The following is a 12050-nucleotide window of genomic DNA, read 5'->3' as shown; positions in this document are numbered from 1 at the left end:
TCTGGGTGCTTTGGTTACTGGCAAGGGTCACCTGCATCTAGGCTGTCACTGGGGGGGAGGGTATGAGCATATTGATCTGAGCTTCCCTCATAGCCAGATAAAAAGCATCACACAAGTAACATCTGTATCCTACCAGAGGATAACAAACAGAGCCAAATCCCGCTTTCAAACTAAAACCACAACTCTTTCAGACCCCATGGCACCTCGGCACAGCCACTGCTGATCACAGCACTGTGCATCAGTAGCGTATTACCTTTACAAAGCACCCTTCATTTCAAGTACATAAGCAACACTGACCTTGAAGGCAGAGCAGCTCCTGCACCTTTCCCAGCCACACCACAGAAACAGTTTTGATGACTTCATGATCCATCATTTCTTTTGCTAAGCCACTTGACACTAGGACTAACATCCCATTAAGAATAGGCAACACTTTGAAGAGGGCTATTGGGCATTTCCAGGAGAGACTTTAACCACAGGCCTCTGTGAATAATTTTTATTATGCTTTGGAAGTTCTCATCACACACATAACCACGACATAGACAGTTTTCTTAGTGCAAAATGCTTTGCTGCCTGTTGAACCAGTGTGTAAACTGTTAGTAAATGCAGGAAGTTACTTAACAGCCAGTCAGTACTGCCTTAAGCACACATCTTTATTGCTACCCACACTGCCTTACTGTCTGTACTTAAGGATTCATATCCACCTCCTCACATCAAGTCCTCATTTATCCCCAAGCATTCATAGCAAACCCTGCACTTCTCTGGTTGTATTTGTGAAGATAAAGTCACGGCCCTCTAGCCTCTCTCTGATTATAACACATACTTTAGCTGTCCAAAACATCACCCATTTTGGCTGCAAATCCACATGGACTCTTCCCATCTGGCCAACTATTCTCTCTTCTCATTCTCCATCTCCTTTTCTGCCCATGAAGAGTGTGATCACTTCTACTTGCGAGGAAGATGATAGCGGGAAGTGTGGTGGTCCTTTAGGTCAAACTCATCATGGCCTTCCCTGAGAAGCAAACACAAAGCGTAGTCAGAACATGCTCAGACAGGGAACTAAACCTTAGCCATGGTACAAGTGTCTCCCTGCAGCCCTTAACTACAAGCCAATCCCAAGGGTAAGCTGTGAGCACCTGACTGGCAGCCTCATGGAATGACTGCTTAAGATTGTAGCAAAAACATCTGAGGTCCTTTGCTCATCCTTGCCTGCTGGAATGGGAAATGACAACAGGTCCCTCTTGCCTCTTTCTCTGATTCTGTAACTGGTGGCTCATTGTCAGCACCATGTCTGTGATCCCTGGGCACATTAGCAGCTCCTATGACAATAGCTGAAGTGACAGTCTGCTCCACACAACTCTGGAAAGTAACTGTGGGGGCTAAAAATGCAGTGTACTGGCAGCTGTCTTAACCATGCTCAGAAGCAGGCAGTGCTGAGTAAGACACAAGCTTTCATCTGCACCAGGCAACTGATAAACTCACCTGCCAGACTGCTGATTCTGCTTTTACTGATGTTTGCTGTCTGATACTTTTGTTTGGTTTGTTTTTAATCATCTAACTTTGCCAGTCATCTGTTTTATTACCATTTTTGTTTGTTCTCCCACAATCCATTTCCATCTCTTCACAAAAACATTTGCAGGAAATGAGAGAATATACAAAAAAGCATCTTTTATTATCTTATTATTCTTAGCATCCTGCTGTCTAAATGTCATCCAACACTGATCTGAGAACACAGCCAATTACGCAATACCTTGAGAAGTCATGCAAACTGTGAGGAATAGCTTTGTGTTCAAAAGGAATTAATCCTCCAGATCTGAGACTTTTTGAGTCAATAATCAAGCTACAGATGTTTGAGAACCAAGACTATAGCTGCTGCAAGGCCTTACTGAGGAAAAAGGTTTGCCCATACATATTTCAACAAAGATTTTTGTGTATGATTTAAGACTGCAGAGTCTCAACCTAAGAAAAGCCTCAGGAATTTATACTGTCTGATCTCCCCTCTTATGGAAATCCACCCCAGATCATTCATCGATGTCATTAACAAGCTGTAGGAGTCACTGAACAATGGTGTCGTCTATCCCATCCCACACAATGCAGCACACCAGCTGCTCCAGACTTCACTCAGACAATGTGCCCAAACACACACTGGAGCAGCACAGACAAAACATTCCTATCTAGGACCAGTTTAGTCCCTGAAGCTTGGGATAACTACTGATTGAACAAGGTATTTCCATAACCATTAATATCCAGCTCTGGGCTCCTCAAATCTTCTCTCCTCCTGCCTTTCTGCCCAATGGGAAGAACTAACAAAAGTAGCCCACACTACCTGTGACCTAGAGGAACTGTGAGACTTACCGAAAACAGCGCTGGCAGTAGAGGTCCCCATCGCAGCCATGGCAGCGCAAAGTGGCATCTTCATTGCAGATGCAGCACCATGGTAACTCATCCTCATCACTGTCATCTGCCATGGCAAGAGCTGTGGTGGCTGGAGTCTGGCTCTAATTCACAAAGAAAACAGAGACACAGAATTCAAATCCCAGCAGAGACAATACAGGACTTTCATTGTAATGCATGATAGCCACAATGACACTGTTACATGGTCTATCATTCAGTCTGTTGATCCTAAGTCTGAGAGATGGACTTGCCCACAGGCCAAGGATAGGCTCCATATGCATCTAGATCATTAAATAAAACCCTAAGGTACTCCCTATCATTTGCTCATGAACTTGTATTGCTCAGAAGGTAAACAGGTATTCACCCTCATTTAGTATCTACAGCAGTATATACCAACATTGTCCATACTGTGTTAAGGGCACGAAGCCCAGATCTTGTGGCAGGCACCACAGCAATGCCAAGTGACAGAGAGTCCCTGCTGCAAAAGCAAGAGATCAAACAGTTTTGCTGAAAGCTGTTATGAGAATGGAAAGCAGTGGGAATGTGGGAGGTGTCTTCTCTCTGTTATAGAAACCATAATCTAAAACCTATCCATAAGGTCATCTCTGTAAAGCAGAAGGAAAAAACAGAAGTCTTGTGGAGCTGAACAGTCATACGCACACTGGGACACAATGCCTGGACAGTGGCAAAGGCAGCTTCCTAACAACAGCAATAAGATGGCACTGCCTTTTACATCAGCAGTCCCAGAAGCACAAGGTGACATACCTATGAAATGGATGTTTTCAATAATGCTTACAATTAAGCAATTTCTTCCTCTGGGGCCAGGCCTGTCAGATGTCTGTGAGTCATAGGTCCATTCAATTCTTGTAATACACCTACATAGAGAAGGTGTATGTATCTCCATAATAAGGCTGAACTCCATTCTGAGCATGGGGTATCTTGTTACTAAACTCCTTCCTCTGATGTTACATGAGAAAACAGACAGCTGATTACTATCTAGAGGTTCTATTCTGCACATGCTAAAAGTACTGGCAAACCTCCCACCTACCCTGGTTCAGGGTGTAGTGTTCTAGACTGGAGCTTTCTTGGTCTAATCATTGGTGAATTAAAACCCCATTCTCTAATACACATCCTGCAAAGTCTAGGCTAGCTTCTCAGGGTTTAGAGGACACCATCCCACATTCAGCAGAAAGCCTGAAAGGAACTGTATTTCAGGGAGCAATTCCTTTTAAAAGTACAAGGATGACTCACAGCTGTGCTCAGGGCTTGTCAGCCTCTCAGAAGCCACTCTGCTTGTCTGCTCTGGAGAAGTTGGTTGCTTTTTCTTTCTGCATCAAGTAAACTTTTGCTGCAGAACTGTAGAATTCCTGAGACCCTGGAACACATGATTTCAAGAGATCCTGACCAGCTCACTGACCTTTTGCTTGGCCTTCTTATACAAGCTCTGTTGCAAGGGTCCTGGCTGGGTGGTCTGATCTGGAGGAATGTTGAATCCACTTGCTTCATCCAAGGCTGCTTCCTCTGTGAGCTGGTAACAACAGAAAGAAAGAAGCCTCTTGTTTCAAACACAGTTAGGAATCTCATTCTAGGCTCTAAAACCTCCTGCCCTTCTCCTTGCCCTCATGAAGTAACAGGAGGTTAGTTGATTACAAGAGAGTACATCTGTCTGCACTCAACACTGTGTGTGCATTGTGAACAGCCAGGGTAGCAGCAGGGGCTTTCAGCTAATGCAGTCTGCTTTGCAGTGCAGCTAGCAGCAAGTCCTTAACATCATGCTAATCATGCACATGTGGTCTGTAATCAGACAGAAACTTAAGCACAGAAAGCTGATGTATGCCTGCAGGACAATTCATAGACATTTTAGAGAGAAACTTAGGCATAACCTAGCTAAGCAGCACACATCTCATCAGCCATGCTCTAGCTGGGTGGGAAAGATGATGAAACAAGAAGTAAGGAAGTACCAGTAGACTGGGCCGCAAGAGGTGCTAAGCACGAATGAGAAACACAACCTGACAGACTTGATGTTGTCAATCACCTGTAGCTGAATGGCTCATGAGAGTGAGTATATTGGAAAAGCACTAGGAGGTGAAGGAACAAAACTCTGCCCAGGAACAGAAACACATCTTTCACACACTCCCTAGGCAACATACACACTGGGAATAATTGAGGAAGATAAACAAGGCTACAGCTGCCACTTCTGACCTGTTTCAGCACTCTGCGAATGGCTTCCTCCTCAGCCACTTCCTCATCACTGTCAGGAAGTTTATAGGTTTCCAGTGTAACTGCAGGAGTAAGACACAGGAGACTGTAACCCACACCTGCCTCAAGCTTTGTACTCACTTATGAGCCAGAGTTAGTCCTTTGTGGTGTAAGTTGGTTTTGACATTCTGGCACTGGCACAGAGAGATCCTTTCAGATGGGGTCTCCTCAAAAAGAGCACGATTCGTTTTTAACAGTGGAAGAGAGAAGGGAAAAAAATCCTCACCAAAACCAGAGGTTTGCTTTAAAAAGCTTTGTTAAGCTCACCAGAGCACGCTAGAATTATCTCAAAGGGTATAAGACAAAGCAGTCTGACCTTAGAGCTCCAGCCTTTACCCTCAGCAAAGAACTTTCATGATGAACCAAGCCACACAGCTTTAGACAGAACCAAATCTCTGTTTCTTACAGAACAGGGGAACTAAATGGAGAAACAGCTCAGAAAAGAGCTGTCACAGGAACCTGGTTCCTTTCTTGGCACTGTATTCATGTCTGCTACCCACCTTTCTCTGGGTCCTCGCCTTTGAGTGCTGCCAGTCTCTTGGCAACTTGTAGGATCTTTTCCTGCCTGGTGTTCTCTTCCCTCAGCGCAGTAGCAGCTTCTGCCAGAAGTTTATTCTTCTCTTCTTCTAGCTGTTTTGGGTCCAGATTTGCAGGGCAAATACAGTCTCCACTTTCCCGATTGAGATCATTCAAATTTTGGCTACTAACAGCTGCAAGCAGACATACAGAATGTGCTGGTGACTCAGCTGCAATGCTCCTTGGGCACAGACAACACAACAAAAGCAATGGGATGAGACCAGATTATTGCTCTCCATTGATCTGGGTGATAATGGAAGAAGGCATGCCACAGTATGATCTGCACTGAATGTGAAGAGAAGTGAGCTAATCTGTGTTTTACAGCAAGATTACAGAGAAAACACTGCAGCCAGGAAGATAACGGTATCACAGATTCCTGTGTTTTGTAACAGAGCACAGGTCTGTTAGGAGTAGCAACATCTCCTCCCCAAGGAAGGGTCTCATTAGAGAAACAAGGAGGAGCAATTTGAATAACACAACCCCGAGAAGAGTGAATCATCTCTAAGCAAAATGAGACCCAGTACTGAGCCACATGGGTCCTCTTAATGTGGGAGTCGTAAAATGGACATAAGGACAAACTGGACACCTGCTCATCTGTAAGCTAGATAGGGAGGCATATATTCCCTTCTCACTGCAGCATACACATTATTAGATAGAAACAGTTCTTTGGAAGCCAAAATAGATACCTTGAGGCTGGACTCTTGTTTTGTAATGCTCATCAATGGCAACTTCCTCAGACAACTGAGTTAACAGGTCATCTATCTGCTGGACCAGACTTCTGGTATCAGGAGGCTGATATGCCTAAGAAATAAGGAGGGCATAGAAAAATGAGAGGGAAGTGGCATACTCAAAGGAAAAGTTTGGTAACCAAGATCACCCTAGGTGATGCATAAAAAGATGCATCCACTGATCTTGAGAGTCTCAGCTTACGGTTATCTGGTGTAAGACTTTTAAGGCTTCATTCTCAGAGGTACTGAATGTGCACAACCCTAAACGTGGTCACCCAACCAAGAAGTGGTGCTGAATGCACAGGTGTACACGCTGCTGGGTCTGAACCCCAGCTCTGACATTGCCTCCAATGTAAATCAGTGCCCCCAGTGTAAATAAGGTGACATTCTCAACAGTGCCAGCCAGCAGCCTCACTGAGGCCTATGGTAACAGCTGGTGTACAGCATTGCTGAGAAGGGAGCATAAGAAAATGATTTCTCAGGGAAAAGATCATTCATATAGGCTTTGAAAGGATATCAAGTCATTCCTTTGCAATTTCAGACTAACCACTCTCTGCTTCCATTTCTGGAATAATTAACAGGATTTGCCCAGCTGGGATGCAGTAACAACTATAAGATACAATTAGAAGGGGGAGGTGATAAGCCCCAAACACACACAAACAGCTCTGAAAAAATATCAGCCCACTTAGCTATACAAATGGGTTGAGAGGAAAAAACAGCATTTATTGTAAAAAATAAACACATGAACTACATTTGACATAAAGGAACACACTGCATTCAAACTGAAGCAGTGAACTGGTAAAGACTGGCCCTTTCCTTCTGGAGCAATGACATAGGAAATGTGGAGATTTCTAAACTGTGTCAAGAATGGCCAACATGCTGGGACACCAGTTACTGTGTCAACTGAGAATAAATGGCTAAAGAGCTGAGGGAGCTTACGGGTCTGGGAGCCTGGGAAGGAGGATCTCTCCCCTGCAGGACAGCCAACCGGTCCTCTATTTCCTGTGTGGATGGCACAGGTCGCCGGTAGTCCTCCTTCAGGGCAGCCAGCCTAGCTTCGATTTCAGCCTGAGTAGGGATGGACTCTGCAATCCAGGATAAGCCAAAGGAAGAAATTACTCTGTTATTGAAAACAAAAGGCTTCATTTTTTTTCCCCTTAAAATTGTATTTCTTTCTGTAATCAGACTCCGATTTTTGCTCAGAACACTGAGCAAAACCCTCCCTCAGCCCCTGACATGAATGAGTGTTCATACTGCAGTGACTTGGAGACTGCCCTAACTGCTACCCTTTTCTTGAGAGTCCCTGCCTCATTCACAGTTTATCTCCTAGCCCTAAGACAAGCATTAGGGTAATGTCATTTGGCAATCAGCTGACTCAGGATACTAGGGACAGTCATAGAAATAAGTGTCATTTAGATGGTCCAGCCCATTGCTGCCACATCTCTTAATGTAATCCCAGGCACATCAGACTGAAACCCTCCCCTGCCACATAACTGAGGAAATTTCCTCAAGTTGCACCATGGAGGTTTAGATTGGGTATTAGGAGAAATTTCTTCACTATGAGGGTTATTAAGCATTGGAACAGGCTGCACAGGGAAGTGGCTGAGTCACCATCCCTGGAGGTATTTAAAAGACATGTAGATGTGGTGCTTAGGGACATGGTTTAGTGGTGGACTTATTAGGTTTACACCAAGGTTAGACTTGATGATCTTTTCCAACCTACATGATTCTATGATTTTGGGATAATCAGGTAACCACTCTGCAGTGTGCTCTTTTCCTTTTAGAGATCACATATCATTTTTAAAATAGTTTCTTCACCCACAGGCATCACAAGGCTGTCCCAGAACCCAGCAGCTGTGGATGGGATGAGAGCCCTCTTTGTCCTCAGTGAGGCAAGGATGGCCAGAACATAATCCCCCAGAGACTGGCACTGCTGTTGCCCAAGACAGTGTTCCACAGGAAACCTTCTGCAAAATAGTTTGGTCCAAGACCCTCACTTCCTTCTGCTCCTACTGGGCTTGACACGGACTTTTAACCCATGAAATGGAAACTGAGAAGGTAATTTTACAGGTAAGATACTGCCCCAAAACAGAGAAGTAGTTTCAAGGGAAACCTCAGGAAGAAAAAAAATAAACTAGAACACAGATAATGTAGAATCTGGCCATTATGGCAGCAGGACTTGGATGTTCTATTGAATTTTAATCCTTCAATTCTCTAAAACAGCCTTCCCTCTCCCTCCAGATTCTGTATTTCCCAAGTAGCAATATTCCCACCCAATGTACCTCTAGTTTCTTCCAAAACTCACTTGGTTTCCTTTCCTCCCTGAGCTTCTCCAGCCTCTCTGCAATAGCTCTATCCTCTTTAGAGAGCCCCTGGTACCTGGAGCCTGCTTGACCTGGGGCTTTTACAGCAGCTGCTTTCTGTTGTTCTTTCAGCTGGTTTTGCTTAGCCTCAAAAGCTGCCACACGCCTGTGACAAGGACAGAAAAAAGACACGACAATTGACAACAGGGATTTAAACCCCGAGATACAAAAACACCCTCTGTGAACCCATCAGGCTGTTTGAAGAATGTCACTGTACAGTAGAACAGAAACCACTCCCTCCTGTACCAGGCTCTGCCATAATGGCATAATGAGGTACTCCCAAGAGCAAGGAAAGCCTGAACTCATAGGAGCATCACACCTGGCACCATTTCCAAGGAGACAAGGAATATGTCACCACCAGGTTTGTGTTTCTAAGCCGACCCCAGTCAGTCACAAAGTAGGGCTGTTCAGGAGTCTACTGAAAGAGCATACATAGCACCAGCCCCAGACACAAAAACAAAACCCAAAAGCCCCATCCTTAATCTAATTCTGAACAAGCAAATACCCACATCACAATCCCCACTTTTACTGGTCTCTATAGGGGAAGAGGAGCAAGGGTCTGAATGGCTACTCTGCAGCACAAACAACAGTCTGTTGGCAAGCGCAACTCACTTTTTGTAGTTTTCTGGTGGTGACCATTTTGCTGAACTGCTTTGAGATCCCTCTCTGGAAGACAAAACCAACAATTTCTCTGAACTCAAGATAATGGCACTGCTTCAATCATTTAGTTTCTCAAGTCAAGAAGAACCAATATATGTGCCTAGACCTCCTCGTACAGCTCCTTTCATAACCTCATTAATATGGAGAGTGATCAGCTTATGGAAAGGATTAAGATAATATCTGCCTGGGACAGCAGGGGACTTTATTTCTAGGCCTTTGGTCCAGTTGTTTTGCATCTGGACAATATGTCATTTAGTATGGTCATCAATGACCCAAAGGAGGTGGGGCTGAATACCCTTGCCTCCCACAGCCTGCACCTCCCAGTTCAGAGAGCAGATAGAGAGCAGTTAGGTCACACTCCCAGTGTAATTAGCTTCCATGCAGCAGTACACTGTGAGAGGAGCTGTGCCATGCAACAAACACAGAATTATATAATGGACAAGTATCATAACAACATCTTCTAGGACACTTGAACACTGCACACCACAAACATCTTGGGTAACTATCTTCTATATTGCTCTATTCAGGCTGAGTTGCTGGGCTACAAACTTATGTAAGGTAGCTAGCATATTTTATTCATTCTTAGAAGGCACAGCTACAAATACATCTGTGCTGTGCCAAGGCCTGTGGAGTAACAAATGAATGCAAAGTTGTTGCTGGACTGCTTTCCAGTTCTAAGGTTTCAGTTCTGAAAGCTATTTGCATGAAGAACAATAATACATGCCGCTTACAGAGCTGCAGCCTACATGCATCATCTACCTGCTATCCAGGCAGGGAGGATTTTTATTCCTCTGTAACTCTGTAGTACTGATATTAAACAGATGAGGAAAAAAAATCCCTAAAAGCAACATGGAGAAGGGCTGCCCTGTTTTCTTAGTGGATTTGGAATTGTTAAAGGAAATGAGAAGATTTCAAAACTGGAAGACTGATTTTCACCATCAACAGTTCGTTTTTGTGAGCCATTGCTTCTAAAATGAAGACGTTTGCTACTGAAAGAAATCTCCTTTAGACACCTGCAAAGTCAGAAAACGCCCCACTTGCTGCTGAAAACTCCTTGCTACAGAAGTGGGAAAAAGAGATAAGAGAAATGCAAAAGAAGGAAGTGGACACAACAGGACTGGTTGTGAGATAAGTTCTCGTGTGCACTTTGCTTGTCTTACTTGTTCATGTGTATAACCCATGCAGCTGAATTATATTTTATTTATTTCCAAAAGGCATCTCTGATAATGTTTGCAATTTTTTTCCTTTTAAAAGCAAATTATTTTTATGCTACTTGATTGTGTAGCCTTCAGGCTATACAATGCAGAGACCCTTCATCAGCGAGGATTTGTGTCACTGTTTGCTCACTGAGGTAGTAACGCTTTAAACATCTTATTATTGGGCTATTCAACTACTACAAATCAAAAAACAGCTGACAGTGCTTTCAAAGGGGTGTAAATTTCTGGGCAAAAATACATTGGGGCTTAACTTGATCTTGCCCAGCTGAGATATCTGCAGGCATTCAATGTCTATCCATAAAAATTTAAACCTGGATCTTTCAGACTACTCTGTCACAATGGAAAACAGCCACATATCCTGATTCCTATCTTTGGACTGCAGAGCTTGTGTAAAGTAGTTTAATAATGGCCTGGCTTGAAACTCTAGGGTACAGGCAATGTGCATGCACAAGTTCAAGGCACAGCTCTCATGCAGAAATCTGCAACAAAACATTGGGATGCAAAATGAAGAAGAAAAGCAGGACGCTGTCTTTGGGTGAAGAAACACTCCCATCTTACCCAGTTAGTGTTTCATGACACTGCTTGCACACCTTCTTCTGAGTGCTTCCACAGCGGGGAACAACGGCACTGAAGCTAAGGCAGCTTGAGCAGAACGACCGTCCGCAGTTCTTGCATCCACACTGCAGAGACACAAGAGAGGGGAAGGAGAAAGCTTTATCACCCACTCACCAACACAGCCCACTGCCCTGGCTGACTGCATGCAGGAACAGTGCCCATGCCAATGTGCACTAAAACTAATGCTGGGGTTATGCTCATTTTTTAAGAGAACTTTATCACTAGCTGCTTCTGAAGATACAGAGACTCTCCAGAGCCCTCAAGCACCAGCCCGTAACTCCTGCTGGAAGCAGAGACACCATGTCATCCCATGGGATAATGAGGTGTGTGTGTGGAGGGAGGAATTCTCTGTGACAACGACCAAATATCGGACTAAATGTATGACGTTCAATGTCAATTTTCTGTTTTTGCAGTAACCACCCATATTTAAAGACATATTGAGCTAGGCACACGGGAGCTCGGGAAGCAAGCTGCTGGGGAAGCGCCCCTCGCTGCTCAGCCACGCAGCTCCCCTTAGAGACCCTCGCACAACGGGGCAGGCCCCGCAGGACCGGCCGCCCCTGACCCTCCTCGGCCGGACTTGCCTCTTTCTTGAAGACAGAGAACTTGGACGCACACCCATAGCACCGGCTCTCCATGGCGCTACCGCCGGCCTGGGGCCCGGAGCTCAGGCACCGCGCTGCGGCCGGGCTATATCAACCTCCATAGGCAATAACAGGGAGGCCACCACACCCCCCTGCTGCCCCTCACACACCGGCGTCGCAAGGCGCCGCACGACACCGCGGCGAGGCGCACAGCCCGACGGGAGTTGTAGTCCTTATAGCGGCCCTCCCGCTTTCACCCTGCCGCCTGCACACCGTGGATAAACTACACTGCCCACTGCGCCGCACGGCGCACCCTGGGCGCCGCGATGCATTGTGGTATCTGTAGTCTGGTGCCGCTGTCCGGCAGTGAGGCAAGAGCGGTGGCGGTCCGGATAGACTCCATTTCCCGGCAGGCAGCGCGCCCACGGCCGGGCTGAGGTGCTGGTGGGGAGGGCGGTCGTGGGATGCGTGCCCCACGCCTTGCGGTGGGTAAAGTGTTGCGGTTTTGCCCATTAGCTGTTGGTCGGTGTTAATAAGACAATAATAATAATAAAAAATAGAGTGTATTTTGTAATGCTGACAGGGCTGTGCTAAGGTGACTATGCCTTTTTGTGTTAAACCTGTGGTGAGATGCTGGTTCAAGGAGCATGAAATCAG

At 45.3% G+C, this 12050-nt stretch overlaps 1 protein-coding gene across 2 annotated transcripts; it reads right to left on the bottom strand.

Moving 5' to 3' along the window:
- Window positions 1-480: 480 nt before the first annotated feature.
- Window positions 481-11581, bottom strand: ZFYVE19 (zinc finger FYVE-type containing 19). Of its 2 annotated transcripts, XM_005143936.3 has the most exons (11): window positions 11394-11580; window positions 10753-10874; window positions 8930-8983; window positions 8260-8423; window positions 6894-7039; window positions 5913-6027; window positions 5151-5360; window positions 4594-4673; window positions 3809-3919; window positions 2353-2495; window positions 481-1009 (listed from the first exon to the last, which is right to left on the bottom strand). In XM_005143936.3, exons 1-11 carry the CDS (start codon window positions 11445-11447, stop codon window positions 943-945), a joined length of 1266 nt encoding a protein of 421 aa, XP_005143993.1. In that variant the 5' UTR covers window positions 11448-11580; the 3' UTR covers window positions 481-942. The 2 variants fall into 2 exon arrangements, with proteins under 2 accessions (XP_005143993.1, XP_030900346.1); XM_031044486.2 differs by lacking the exon at window positions 8930-8983 and having other exon boundaries at window positions 11394-11581.
- Between the last annotated feature and the right edge of the window lie 469 nt (window positions 11582-12050).

Source organism: Melopsittacus undulatus, chromosome 4 (assembly GCF_012275295.1).
Source record: "Melopsittacus undulatus isolate bMelUnd1 chromosome 4, bMelUnd1.mat.Z, whole genome shotgun sequence".
Classification (NCBI taxonomy): domain Eukaryota; kingdom Metazoa; phylum Chordata; class Aves; order Psittaciformes; family Psittaculidae; genus Melopsittacus; species Melopsittacus undulatus.
The sequence above is the reverse complement of the archived record's forward strand: the minus strand, read 5'-3'. Positions and strand labels throughout refer to the sequence as shown.

Coding starts and splice junctions, on each gene's coding strand:
- ZFYVE19 (XM_005143936.3), bottom strand. CDS start 11,447: ATGGAGAGCCGGTGCTATGGGTGTGCGTCCAAGTTCTCTGTCTTCAAG. Junction 5,361..5,912: donor AACAAGAGTCCAGCCTCAAG/GTATCTATTTTG, acceptor GTCTGCTTGCAG/CTGTTAGTAGCCAAAATTTG. Junction 4,674..5,150: donor AGGCGAGGACCCAGAGAAAG/GTGGGTAGCAGA, acceptor TTACTCCTGCAG/TTACACTGGAAACCTATAAA.